This window comes from Podarcis erhardii (assembly GCF_964252035.2).
Source record: "Podarcis erhardii genome assembly, chromosome: 8".
Classification (NCBI taxonomy): Eukaryota; Metazoa; Chordata; class Lepidosauria; order Squamata; family Lacertidae; genus Podarcis; species Podarcis erhardii.
In genome coordinates, this window is record NC_138499.1 from 2,872,333 (window position 1) to 2,887,501 (window position 15,169).

Consider the following 15,169-nt stretch of genomic DNA (forward strand, 5'->3'; position numbering starts at 1 on the left):
GAGACCAGCTTGCCGCTCTCCCAAATACCGAAAAGCAGATGGCGCCTGGGATGCAACAGCCCATTGCAGGGAGGAAACAAAACTCCAGAATCTTGCGCTGGGAATAAATTATGCAACCATATGATCTATGATGCTATTCCTTCCTTGGAGGTATTTAAGCAGAGGTTGGCTGGCCATCTGTCATGGATGCTTCAGTTGAGATTCCTGCCTTGCAGGGGGTTGGAGTAGATGACCCTCAGGGTCCCTTCCAAGTCTACTCTTGATTCTATGATTATAAACCCAAGGGGTGCTGTAGTTGGGTCAGGGAAACCCTGAAACCCTGGGATCAGTAAAAGGGATACTCAAGAGCAGCGCTGCTCTTGCATGCTACAGGTATCCCAATGTGAAGTCTGGGATCTACAATGAGCTATTCCGAGTAGCAAGGTATTCACTGCTAGATTCATTAAGTTTCTAGTCCTCACCATCAATCAAAAGAGCTTGGGAGGCTGAGACCACTCCAAGTGGGGCAGAGCTTTGAAGGGGGCAAGGGGTTCAGGAATTTACCTTATTGGCCACGAAACTCTCTATTCTTCACACCCTGGTTTTCTTCCTTCATTTGTCTCTTTAAGCCTTTTTGGAGGATGGATGGTGGCTAACAGATTGAGGTTGAATCCTGACAATACAGAAGTACAGTTTTGGGGGGACGGGGTGGATGGTTATGGGGGACTCCCTGGTCCTGAATGGGGTAACTGTGCCCCTGAAGGACCAGATGCACAGCCTGGGTGTCATTTTGGACTCACAACTGTCCATAGAGATGCAGGTCAATTCTGTGTCCAGGGTGGCTGTTTACCAGCTCCATCTGGTACACAGGATGAGACCCTACCCGCCTGTGGACTGCCTCGACAGAGTGGTGCATACTCTAGGTATCTCCCGCTTGGACTACTGCAATGCACTCAACGTGGGGCTACCTTTGAAGGTGACCCGGAAACTACAACTAATCCAGAATGAGGCAGCCAGACTGGTGACTGGGAGCAGCTGCCGAGACCACATAACACCAGTTCTGAGAGATCTGCATTGGCTCCCAGTATGTTTCTGAGCACCATTCAAAGTGTTGGTGCTGACCTTGAAAGCCCTAAACGGCCTCGGTCCAGTAGAACTGAAGGAGCGTCTCCACCCCCATCGTTCTGCCCGGACACTGAGGTCCAGCTGCAAGGGCCTTCTGGCGGTTCCCTCTCTGCGAGAAGCCAAGTTACAGGGAACCAGGCAGAGGGCCTTCTCGGTGGTGGCGCCTGTCCTGTGGAACGCCCTCCCACCAGATGTCAAAGAGAAGAAGAACTACCAAACTTTTAGAAGACATCTGAAGGCAGCCCTGTTTAGGGAAGCTTTTAATTTAATAGGTTATTGTATTTTAGTGTTCTGTTGGAAGCCGCCCAGAGTGGCTGGGGAAATAATAATAATAAATTGTTGTTGTTGTTGTTGTTGTTGTTGTTGTTGTTGTTGTTATGTGAACTGCCCTGAGATCCCCTGCACTGGCTCCCGGTGGAGTACAGGATCAGGTTTAAGGTGCTGGTTTTAACCCTTAAAGCCCTATACAGCCTAGGACCCTCGTACCTATGGGACCGCCTCTCCTGGTATGTCCCACGGAGGACTTTAGGGTCTTCAAATAAAAACATCTTGGAGATCCTGGGCCACAGGGAGGTTAGGCTGACTTCAACCAGAGCCAGGGCTTTTTCTGTTGTGGCCCCGATCTGGTGGAACGCTCTGTCACAAGAGACTAGAGCCCTGCGGGACTTGACATCTTTCCGCAGGGCCTGCAAGAGAGAGCTGTTCCACTAAGCCTTTGGCCAAGGCACAGCAGGACCCCCTCCTTCGGTAATCCTCATAGAACTCTAGCCCAATGTTTGCCATTAATTTGATTTTGAATTGATTTTAGAATGAATTGATTTTAGAATGCTGTGTTACTTTTATTGTTGTTAGCCGCTCTGAGCCCGACTTCGGCTGGGGAGGGCGGGATATAAATAAAAAATATTATTATTATTATTATTATTATTATTATTGGGTATATAAATTCAATAAATAAATAATATGGTCATCCAAACCCTGTTTAAAAACCTCTTTCCCCATTCCAAGGGAGTCTGTTCCACTGTCAAATGGCTTTCACTCTCAGAAAGTTGTTCCTAAAGTTTAATTGAAACCTGCTTTCATGCAATGTGAATCCATTGGTTCAGATTGTCCCATCTGGAGCAGCAGAAAACAAGCTTGCTCCATCTTCCATATGGCGGCCCTTGAGATATTTGAAGATGGCTGTCCTATCACCTCTCTGTCTTCCCTTCTCCAGGTTAAACATCTACAACTCCCTCAACCGTTTCTCATCAGGCTTGGTTTCCAGACTCTTTTATCATCTTGGCCACCCTTCTCTGAACACTTCCTAACCCGTGTTGCCCAGACCTGTGAGTCCAGGGTGAGGCCCGCTGGCGTGATACAGGTGTGTGCATTGGCAGGGAGGGAAAGGAGGCTCTTGGCAGAGTTATTCCTGCAGAAGCGGAAGCGGTAAACAAAAACTGGAGCGCTGTACCTCAATGAATTTTCCAAAGCGAAAGTGTTTTGAGCGTGCTCAGCGGAGCTGTTAAAAAAGACTGGAGCGAGCATCTTCCATTAACGTTACGACCGTGAAATATGACAATAAAATGATAGCCGTATGGCCGCAAATTTGCAGCCCGCCGAGTTGCCAGGGGTTTATCCTCACTCAAACGTGCAGAGAGCTGTAAAATGTTTACAGAAAGGGTCGTTTGCCACCATAAAATCCTCTTTTCTCTCCTAAACAAGGCTGAGCGGAGTCATTTACAAACCCCAGAATGTTCATCGGGGGAGAGGGGAACATCTGTTCTCTCCAGGAGCCGGCAGTGATCTTCTCGAACAAATTAACTAAAATGGGTGCTTTCTAATTAAATTAGCACTCGATTGGAAGGGCCGACATTGGTGCACTCGCTTACAATTAGCACGGGGAGGACCGACTGCTCTGGCGCAAACCATTTAACTGGAAGGTGAAATATGGAAAGCCGCATTACCTGCGGACGATTAGCACCGCAGCAACGGGAGGCTTCGCTTCTGCCCTCGCCACAGCGACGAGAAGGCGGAGGGGTTTGCAGAGCCCCCCAGCGGGAAGGAACAGAGAGGATAAAGAAGGCTCTTGGAACGATTGCCTGTGGCCGGCCTTGCAAAGAGCTCGGAAGCGAAGGGAATCAGGGTGGCCTGCTACTAATGGAGGTCACCCAGAAAACCAAGCGCTCTCTGCAAAGGCTTAGCCATGAAGGGTCACTGGAATCGCCATCTGCAGAGGTAACCTCTCTTTCCAAATAATAATAATAATAATAATAATAATAATAATAATAATAATAATAATAATTTATTATTTATACCCCGCCCATCTGGCTGAGTTTCCCCAGCCACTCTGGGCAGCTCCCAATCAAGTGTTAAAAACAATGCAGCATTAAATATTAAAAACTTCCCTAGACAGGGCTGCCTTCAGGTGTCTTTTAAAGATAAGACAGCTGCTTATTTCCTTCACATCTGAAGGGAGGGTGTTCCACAGGGTGGGCGCCACTACCGAGAAGGCCTTCTGTCTGGTTCCCTGTAACCTCACTTCTCGCAATGAGGGAACCGCCAGAAGACCCTCAGCACTGGATCTCAGTGTCCGGGCTGAACGATGGGGGTGGAGACGCTCCTTCAGGTCTACTGGGCCTTTGAGGCCGTTCAGGGCTTTAAAGGTCAGCACCAACACTTTCAATTATGCTCGGAAACGTACTGGGAGCCAATGCAGATTTCTCAGAACCGGTGTTATGTGGTCCCGGCGGCCACTCCCAGTCACCAGTCTAGCTGCCGCATTCTGGATTAATTGCAGTTTCCGGGTCACCTTCAAAGGTAGCACCACGTAGAGCGTGTTGAAGTAGTCCAAGCGGGAGATAACTAGAAGCAAAAAAACCCAAAACCACTGGGGGGGGGGGCACCTGCCTTCATGCTCAGCCTGTGAGCTCCCAAAAAACATTTAGTGGTCCCTGAAGAAAACAGAGCCCTACTGCATCAGGGAGGGCTGTGTGGAGAGAGTCTCTTCCTTTAAATTCCTAGGAGTTTATCACAGTGAAGACCTTACTTGGAAAATTAATACAACCCAGGTGGTTAAGAAAGCCCAACAGAGACTCCATCTCCTCAGAGTATTGTGGAAGAACGATGCCAATCAACGTTTGATGATCTCCTTCTACCGGTCCACAATAGAAAGTGTCCTTTCCTACTGCATCACGGTGTGGGACGGTGGTTTCACATCAACTGATAGGAAGTGCCTACAGAGGGTGGTGAATACAGCACAAGATATTATGGGCTGTCCCGTGAATCCGCTGGATGAAATAGCGGAAGAATGTTGCCTCAGGAGAGTGAGGAAAATTCTCAGGGATGATTCACACCCTGGCCGGCACTTTCTTGATCTCCTGCCCACAAGCAGAAGATATAGAAGCAGGATTAGTCTCCCATCCAAGTACTAACCAGGCCCGACCCTGCTTAACTTCTGAGATCGGACGGGATCGGGTGCATTCAGGGTGGTGTGGCTGTAGATATTTAAAGATAATTATGAGAAATGCTGGAAACAAGTTAAAAAAGACTTAGAAATCTGGTCAAATTTGAAGCTTTCCTTGTCTGGTCGAATAGCAGTTATAAAGATGAATGTATTGCCTAGAATGTTGTTTTTGTTTCAAACTTTGCAAATTGTGGACAAGATGGACTGTTTTAAGGGTTGGCAGCAAGATATTTCTAAATTTATCTGGCAGGGCAAAAAGCCCAGGATAAAATTTAAAATCTTAACTGATGCAAAAGAAAGAGGGGGATTTGCCCTGCCAGATTTGAAACTTTATTATGAATCAGCAGCTTATTGCTGGTTAAAGGACTGGCTGCTTCTCGAGAATACAGACACTTTGGATTTGGAAGGATTTAACAATTTCTTTGGGTGCCATGCATATTTGTGGTATGACAAGGTTAAGGCTCATAAAGGTTTTAAAAACCACATTGTCAGGAAAGCATTGTACAATGTCTGGATTAAATATAAAGATCTGCTGGAGAACAAAACTCCAAGGTGGCTGTCACCAATGGAGGCAAAAGCTTTAAAAAAACTTAATATGGAGGCTAAATGGCCAAAGTATTGCGAAATTCTAGAACAGGAGGGTGATAAGTGGAAATTGCAGAGTTTTGAGAACTTAAAAGATAAAGTGCGAGACTGGCTTCATTATTATCAAATATTGGAGGTCTACAAGTTGGACAGGAAAATTGGCTTTCAGGTGGAAAAATCAAAACTGGAAACAGAGTTGTTAGAATCCAAAACTAAGAATTTGTCAAAAATGTATAACTTGCTGTTGAAATGGAATACACAGGATGAAACTGTTAAATCAGCTATGATTAAGTGGGCACAAGATATTGGTCATAACATTATGTTCGCTGACTGGGAAAGATTGTGGACCACCGGTATGAAATTCACGGCATGTAATGCCTTGAGAGAAAATATTATGAAAATGATCTATAGGTGGTACATGACCCCAGTCAAGCTTGCAAAAATTTACCACTTATCAGACAACAAATGTTGGAAATGTAAAGAAAATGAAGGTACATTCTTTCACCTGTGGTGGACATGCCCAAGGATTAAGGCTTTCTGGGAAATGATCTATAATGAAATGAAAAAGGTATTTAAATATACCTTCTTGAAGAAACCAGAGGCCTTTCTCCTGGGTATGGTTAGCCATGTGGTGTTAAAGAAGGATAGAACTTTTTTTATGTATTCCACAACAGCAGCAAGGATACTCATCGCAAAGTATTGGAAGACACCAGATCTACCCACTCTGGAAGAATGGCAGGTGAAGATGATAAGACTATATGGGACTGGCAGAGATGACCGGCAGAATCCGAGACCAGGACAAAGAGACAGTGGAAGAAGATTGGAAGAAGTTCAAAGACTATCTTAATAAATATTATAAAATTAATGAAGGCTAAAAAGATTTGGGTTTAAAAATTAGTGGTTTGCAGGGGCGATGATTAAGGAAAATGAATAGAAGTATCAAAAACTATGGGGAAAATGGGAAGGGATTTGCTGATAAGATAAATGAGATTAGAATACAGAAGGGAGAGGTGTGAGGAGGTCGGTGAAATTAGGTTTAGAAAATAAGATTTGAATTTATACTTGTTTTTGATTTGTTCGTTGGTTTATGTATGTTTTTATTGTTGTTTGTGTCTGTGTTTATATGTGTTTATTCAAAACTTTAATAAATATCATTAAAAAAAAAAAAGAAGAAGCAGGATTAGTCACACCAACAGGGTAAAGAACAGCTTCTATCCGCGGGCTGCTAGGCTGCTGAATGAAAAGATAACAACAGGGCAATGGACTTTCGGGTTTGGTGTGTGTGTGTCAGTAAACAAGGGGAATTAAGACTAAGAGAGCTGAGTGGGGGGGTGCTCGTGTAATCTCACTGTATACAAGTTGTACAAGTGACAATAAAGTATTTCAATTTCAATTCAATTCCTACTTCAAAAACGGATTCTGGTGGCAAGGTAACCCACTTTCCCTCCATCCAATTTTGCAACACACGTCACTTGCAAGAGCCTAACAAATTTTCAGAAATACATAGAGGGCTATCAATGGCTGCTAGCCAGGACGACTATGTTGTATCGCCACGGTTAGAGGCAGCGACGCTTCTGAATACCAGAAACTGCAGGAGGGGAGAGGGCTCTCATGCTTGGATCTTGTTCAGCCACTGTGAGAGCAAGACGCTGGACTAGAGGGGACGCTGGCCTGATCCAGCAGGCCATGGGAGCCAGTTGCTAGGGGCTGAGGTCCCTTCACACACCCCAATAAAACATCTGAGGCAGCCGTTCCCTCCGCCCCAGTTGATGGGCGCTGCCACTCAACTGGTGTGTTTGCGCTGCGTCTTGTGATTATGTGGTGCTTACTCAATATCTTTTTCAAGCTGGAAGCCCTGCATTTCCCCAGAAGCAGAATCTAGACACTCCTCGAACGCATTATGAACACTGACATATTGCCAGAAGACGGTTCCGGCTGCTCAGACCATCAAAGTTGAGGACCAGAAGCTTTGCTTGTACCTGTGTCATCCCCACTCCGATCCCTCTCAGGCTTGCGGTCCTCCTCGCTGGGGGACGTGGGGGGCGACTGGAGAGAGATGAAGGAGGGCAGCTTTGTTAGCCTGCTGGTCGAAGAGGGAGTCTCGGGGCTCCAGACGTCTCCCCGCTGCTCTGCCCTCGAAGGCCCAGGCGTTTCTTCAGCTTCCTCTTCCCTAAAGGAGAAAAACAGCGATCAATGCTCATGCAATGTGTAAAGCTGCCATGTATTTTAATATGCAATTTTATTATTTATGTGTGTGTGTACACATACACACACACACACACACACACACGCACACACACACGGGACGCGGGTGACACTGTGGTCTAAACCATTGATGCTAGGACTTGCCGATCAGAAGGTCAGCGGTTCGAATCGCCACGGCAGGGTGAGCTCCTGTCACCCGGTCCCTGCTCCTGCCAACCTAGTAGTGCAAAAGCACGTCAAAATGCAAGTAGATAAATAGGTACCGCTCCGGCGGGAAGGTAAACGGCGTTTCCGTGCGCTGCTCTGGTTCGCCAGAAACGGCTCAGTCATGCTGGCCACATGACCCGGAAGCTGTCTGCAGACAAACTCTGGCTCCTTCGGCCTATAGAGCGAGATGAACGTGCAACCCCAGAGTCGTCCATGACTGGACCTAATGGTCAGGAGTCCCTTTTACCTTTACCTATATATACACACCTCTATCTATCTATCTATCTATCATCATCAACTGTTGGTTTTGTTTACATTTTGAACTTTTTTTAAGGTCAACTTCTTCTTAACTTAAGAACATGAACCGGACCTGCTGGATCCCATCTAGTCCAGCCTCCTCTTCTCACGGGGCCAACCAGATGCCTCAATAGGAAACCAGCAAGCAGGATTCGAACACAAGGGCTCTCTCCCTCCCGTGGTTTCCGGCCACTGGTGTTCAGAAGCATTGCTGCCTCCAGGACAGAGCCATAAAGGCAAGTAGCCATCCATAGCCCTCTCCTCTATGAAACTGTCCACTCCTCTTTTAAAACCATCTAGGCTATCACTGCCCTCCTGTGGCAGGGAGTTCCACAGGTTAACCATGTTCTGTATGAAGGACTTTCTTTTATCTCTCCTGAGTCTTCCAACATTCAGCTTCACTGGATGTCCCTGAGTTCTAGGGTTAGGAGAGAGACAAAAAACAAACACCTTTTCTCTTTCCCCACTCTCCATGCTATGCACAGCATCTGAAAATACCCACCTTGGTCCCTGAGATCTTTTTTTTTGGGGGGGGGGTCTCTCTTGGGGCCCCCCACTTGGCTCAGAAAAAAGTTTTTTATTTGAGTTTCTACTGAAATGAGGATGCATTTTAATGTTGTATTTTAATCTTGTTTTTAAGTTGTATTTCAATCAATTGTTTTTATAGCTGGTGTTAGCCACCCTGAGCCCGGTCTTGACTGGGGAGGCGGGGTATAAATAAATTATTATTATTATTATTATTATTATTATTATTATTATTATTATTATTATTATTAGATGCAAGGTTCCTAATTACCTGAAGCAGGGCATTCAGGCTGTGGGACCAAGTCTATGGGATTCGCTTCTGATTGAGATTAGACCAGAACCCTCCTTGCTGAACTTCAGGCTCATAACCAAAGAGTTTATTGTTTCAACCGGCATTTTAAGGAAGTTGCTGCTTTTTTGTTTGATAAACTTCTTTTGTTTTATTGGTTCTGTCCTGTATGGTGTATTTATCTGTGCGCCACTTACAGATGCTAGCGATTCAGCGGTACAGAAATGACTTAAGTAAATAAAAAACAGATCATTTTTAATCTATGTTTTATTGTAAAACATGTTATGGAAAATAAAAAATGCTACTGGGAGATACAATTTGATGCTGCAAAGGCCGCCAGAATTAAGCAGGTAAATATTAAAATCACAGTAGGCAGAAGCTGGGAGAATTGTAGGAGCGCATTGCCCTGGTAAAGACTACAGATCGCCCTAGACCTGAGTGAGCTTCAGAATGTCTCCCCACCCCAGCCCATGGAAGAACACAAGGACTTTCAATTTGCAAAGCACTTCAAAGCCCTATTGGCTTTTGTCTTCTCAACAACCCTGCAGGGTTGATTTTTGTTTTAAAAGATAAAAAAGGGAGGCCCATAAGCCAAATAGACCACACAGCATGTCCATAGTAAAGCATAGTGTGAGCCCCATATAAACTACGCCAGCCAGAATGGCTGGGGCAACCCAGTCAGATGGGCTGCATATTATTATTATTATTATTATTATTATTATTATTATTATTATTATTATTATTATTATTATTATTATTATTTATTATTAATAGAAATCAGCCCACGAAGGAACGGAGCACCCATCTTTGAAAATAAGCTGTGCCCCTTCCTCTGTAAAAAAAAAACCACCTTTGCACAACCCACTGAGGAAGATAACAACACAATAACACAATTCGAAGCGGTAAAACAATTGATTGCGCATTTATTCAAAATCCAGTTAAAACTATTTAGTTTAATTCACTCCATGAAATTGGCAGACTTGAACCAGCAATAGCCAGCTTTTCAAAGTCTGACAGATGGTGGGGTGGGGCTGCCCCCTTTGGGAACCGCTGCTCTAACCACTAAACCACGCTGCCGTGTGCTTTCACACCTCGTTTCACAGGCTCCTCACATAAGTGCTGGCACTTAACAGGTGCCTCCCCCCCCCCCTGAAATTGGCTCAAGGCCTGTCCCATCCCACAGGCTCTGGTGCCTCTGAGCAAATCCGGCTAATGTGATGTTTTATCATGTTTGCCGTCTCTGTTGGCAGGGCTAATAAAGACAGAGGGAGCTTGCTATTTAAAAGCTCCTCTTGTCTGGCGGCCGATCCCCCTCTCCTGGAAAAGGGGGGGGGGCTGGAACACAGCGGCCCCCTCCTCTCTCCCCTGATGAACACCCCACCCACCTCCCTGGCATTCTTACCTAAAAATGAGCAAGGAGGTATTTTACACCTCATTGGCACATGGGGACGCAAGCCGGCTGGCATTCCAAGTTTATTCTGTCAGCCTGGATAAGTCTGCAACCCGATGGCATCCACTGCCCCGAGTGCTACCATACAAGGCAGGGCTGGGGGCTCTCAGAGGAGAATTCTCAAGGGACCAATATAGAGAGATGGCCCCCACTTCGCGGTCCACACCCAGTCAGCTTGCTCACTGGGGAGGGAGATAGGATGGGGCGTCCAGAGGACCAGCTGAGCTGCCACAACCCTCTAAACTCGATGCATGTGCAGCCTGATCCTAGCTGGCTTTACTCAGGTGTAGGGGACGCGGGTGGCGCTGTGGGTTAAACCAGTGTTTCCCAACCTTGTGCCTCCAGCTGTTTTTGAACTACAACTCCCATCATCCCTGACTAGCAAGACCAGTGGCAAGGGATGATGGGAATTGTAGTCCAAAAACAGCTGGAGGCACAAGGTTGGGAAACACTGGGTTAAACCACAGAGCCTAGATCAGAAGGTCGGCGGTTCGAATCCCCGCAACGGGGTGAGCTCCCGTTGCTCGGTCCCTGCTCCTGCCAACCTAGCAGTTCGAAAGCACGTCAAAGTGCAAGTAGATAAATAGGTACCACTCCGGCAGGAAGGTAAACGGCGCTTCCGTTTGCTGCTCTGGTTCGCCAGAAGCGGCTTAGTCATGCTGGCCACATGACCCGGAAGCTGTATGCCGGCTCCCTCGGCCAATAAAGCGAGATGAGCGCCGCAACCCCAATAACAACAATAGCAAATGAGCACCTGCTTCGTTATCAGTGCACAACAAACAGGATGCTCATTATTCCCATTTCACAGTAACAGAGGCTTTTGAATTCTGGTGCTGGAGGAGACTCTGGAGAGTCCCATGGACTGCAAGAAGATCAAAACTCTCCATTCTGAAGGAAATCAGCCCTGAGTGCTCACTGGAAAGACAGATCCTGAAGCTGAGGCTCCAGTACTTTGGCCACCTCATGAGTTGAGAAGACTCCCTGGAAAAGACCCTGATGTTGGGAAAGATGGAGGGCACAAGGAGAAGGGGACGACAGAGGACGAGATGGTGGGACAGTGTTCTCGAAGAGACCAGCATGAGCTTGACCAAACTGCGGGAGGCAGTGGAAGACAGGAGTGCCTGGCGTGCTCTGGCCCAGCGGGTCTTGGAGCCTCAGCTTCAGGATCTGTCCTTCCAGTGAGCACTCAGGGCTGATTTCCTTCAGAATGGATCAGTTTGATCCATGCAGTCCATGGGACTCTTGAGTCTCCTCCAGCACCATAATTCAACAAGCATCCATTCTTCGGCAATCAGCCTTCTTTATGGTCCAGCTCTCACTTCCATACATCACTACTGGGAAAACCATGGCTTGAACTATACAGACCTTTGTCAGCAAGGTGATGTCTCTGCTTTTTAAGATGCTGTCTAGGTTTGTCATTGCTTTTCTCCCAAGAAGCAGGCGTCTTTCATATATGTATTGCAACATTAATAATAGATATAATTAAGTGCAAAAAAGAAAAGGAAGTGGGAATTACCTAGGGAGGAAGCAGGAGGAAGCGTTTATGGACCAGCGGCAACTGGCGATGGCACTCTTGAGTGCTTGGCACAGAGCTAGAGAGGAGAAGGAAAAGCAGCTGCTTTCTGGAGCTTTTCCCTCTAAGGAGCGATGAGCCAAGCCTTTAGCAACCGCTGCAATGAGGTTTTGGGTGTGCGTAGCAGGGGGTGGGGCTGCAGATTGGGTTCTTGCATAAGTGCAAGTCTGAGGCGCAGAGACCCCTGCAAAAGGAAAATACCCAGATACGAGGCTGGAAGCGTTTGATGCGGAAGGAATGGCAGAGAGCCTCCTGCCAAACGACTACGGACAGAATTAGCTACTTTTTCTATTCTGGGACTATATAAATATATCTGCTCTGTTCTGTGATGCAGAGGTGGGTCTCATTCGCAGCCCTGGGGTGGAGGAGGCGGGGGCACGACACAATGCGGCCATGAGGCACAGGACACCAGCTCAATTGGGCAGGCTTCAGGGACACAGGCAAGCGGCGTGCCTTGCAAGCTGCAAAGCTTTTGCTTAGTTCGTTCCCTTGTTTCTGCAAGTTCTGAGCTGCCTCAAGTGCAACTGCTGTAGAAAGATGAGGTATACACAATGAAATCAAATAAAAAACGCAGGCCTTTAACCTGTATACACAATGAAATCAAATAAAAAACGCAGGCCTTTAACCTGTTGAAGTAAATTGTATCTGCTGATGAAATAATTTTTGGATGATTAACTACCTGTTGTTTGACCAATTAAATCAATTAAATTTTAACCACATTTTCTTTTTGGAAAAACCTTGATATTGGTGCCTCCTAAGAGACACAAAAAGAAGTGTGTTTCAGTCAAATATATAATGAGAAGATGCCATTCCGGTACAGAATCAAAAGCAACCGAAAAAAATTAGTTCATGTACCCTTAGCCCCATCAATTGCCACTTATGCCCATAGATCAATCAACTACATATTTGGTTGATTAATCTGATTAACCAAATGAAAGCTTCAAGCCTTATTTCTAAACTGATTTTCTTAAGGCACCTATATATTGTAACTTTGCCGTTATTTTTATCGATTATAATTTAGTAATGATTTATTGTAATTGTTGAGAGTGTTTTTTTTTGTATAATTATTATTCGCTGATATTTTGGGAGGTAATTTTATTGTGTATTATTATATTCTAACAGATAATTGAATACTACTTTATTTTATGTAATCTGTTTATTTGAAGTCACGCCCCAGCTGCAGCAAAACATGTCTCTCCCCTATCGGTCTCTACAGCCACAGCAGGTGCTGAAACTCTCCTACAATTTGAGTTCACCCCAAAAGGCTCCCTTCTCCATTGTCTCCCGAGACAGATGGATGCCGACTAAAAAATATTTTTTTATTGTGACTTATTTGCATTGGGTTGGACTGCTATAAGATGTGTGATCTCTGTTGCATACTTTGCAGCTTCCTCAGCTTGTAAACCGCCTTGCGCAGAGTGATCTAGAACAGCAGTATGCAAATTAAAAGTGATGAGGATTCGAAATTGCTCACAATATTCTAATTCAGAATTAGAATATAAAAAAGGGAGGTGGGAGGAGGTCAAGGAAACAAGCAAATGAAAGATATATCATGTGAAGGTTTGATGTGTTTTTTGCTTTTGTTTTTTGTTTTTTCTTAATTCCCCCCCCCCTTTTTATTTTTATTGTATTCTTTTTTTATTGCGATACATTGTTTTGCTTTTTGTTTAATTTGGTGTTTTTCTGTTTCATGTGTAACCTTTAAAACCTCAATAAATATTACGGTATTTAAAAAAACAAAAACAAAATTGCTCACAATAAGTCTTTAAGTGGAAGCGCTTTCTAATGTAGAACAAACTGTTAAGTATCTAGGAGACGAAGGTGCTGAGCCTCCCTGGCTTTTGCCTTTGGATAAAGTCCCACGACCGGCCTCGTCCACTGTGACAGCTTCTAGGGCAGCGTCATTTCCTTGGCCCAAACAATAAAGCAGCTGTTTGCTGCTTTTTCCTGCGATGGACTCACTTTGCTCAGGCTGCAGGAGCCCAGGAGAACCCTCGGGCAGATTGGGAAGGATGGAGAAAGCTCCCAGACACCTACTTGTCCAGGTGGCTAACAGCATGGTGCAGTGGTTAGAGTGTTGGGCTAAGACCTGGGATACCAAGTTTTGAATGCTCTCACTCAGTCCTGAAGCTCACTGCGTGGCTTGGAGCCTACCACTATCTCTCGGCCAAACCCACTTCCCAGGGTTAATGCTAAAACGAGGAGCGGGGAGCCATGCATATACTGCCTTGAGCTCCTTGGAGGAAAAGGTGAGGTCTAACTAGCTTGTCAAGTGAAACACAAAGAAGAATGGCAGACGAAATTAATGGACTATGCAGAATTGGACAAAATGAAAGGAAGGATTTGAAACCTGCGGGACCAGAGATTTACAGAAGATTGGAAGAAGTATACAGTCATACCTCGGGTTGAAGTAGCTTCAAGTTAAGTATTTTCGGGTTGCGCGTTACTTCCGAGTTTTGCCCCGCGCGCATGCGCAGGTGCTCAAAATGACATGCGCATGCGCGGAAGCAGCGAAACGTGACCCGCGCACACGCAGACACGTGTTACGTTTACTTCAGGATGCGAACAGGGTCCGGAACGGATCCCATTCGTATCCAGAGGTACCACTTTATGAATTATTTGAAGAGCAACTGTAATCAACAAATCACGCTAGTAGGACTACAAGAAGTTTTGTAAGGAGAAATATACGAAGTGTTACAAAGTAGAAAAAGATAGAGATATTGGTTATGGGTTTGAAATGTAATAGGGAAAAGAAGAAATGTATACTAAGAGATTAGACTGGGAAATTTTCAGATAGGGCAGATGGAAGTCAAAAAAACTGAATAAGATGTAAAAGTATGTTTAATTACAGTGGTGCCCCGCAAGACGAACGCCTCACAAGACGGAAAACCCGCTAGACGAAAGAGTTTTCCGTTTTGGAGGTGCTTCGCAAAACGAATTTCCCTATGGGCTTGCTTCGCAAGACGGAAATGTCTTGCGAGTTCCTGCAGGGTTTTTTTCCTTTCCCCCCCTTTTTCTAAGCCGCTAAGCCGCTTATCAGCTGATCCGCTAAGCCGATAAGCCGCTAAAAGCCGCTAAACCGCTAATAGCGCTAATCCGCTAAGCCGTCAATGGGCTTGCTTCGCAAGACGAAAAAACCGCTAGACGAAGAGAATCGCGGAACGGATTCTTTTCGTCTTGCGAGGCACCACTGTACTGTTGAAAATGGTATGTTAAAAAACATTATCTATCATCTATCTATCTATCATCATCTATCTATCATCACTGGTGCCTGCAATTCTGAGCAGAAGCACACGCAGGGCTCCAGAATCAGCAAATGTGATCTCTGCTCTCAAAAACGGACTGGAAGGCAGGTTTGCCTTTGAATGCAACCTGAATTCCATCTCCTTTCCAGGAGCAGGTGGAGGAACCAGGATGGACGGCTAAGCCGGGGTTGCCTTGCCCACCCTGGCCAACGCAGAGTTAAAAGTGCCTCTGCTCCCAGAGTTAAGG

General features: G+C 45.6%; 1 protein-coding gene across 1 annotated transcript in view; it reads right to left on the minus strand.

Moving 5' to 3' along the window:
* ZC3H3 (zinc finger CCCH-type containing 3) overlaps window positions 1–15,169 on the minus strand; it is a 264,865-nt gene that overhangs the window by 17,004 nt on the left and 232,692 nt on the right. The window contains exon 11 of the mRNA XM_081874112.1: window positions 7,111–7,301. Coding sequence (XP_081730238.1) covers window positions 7,111–7,301 — 191 coding nt within the window. The remainder of the gene's footprint in view (window positions 1–7,110; window positions 7,302–15,169) is intronic.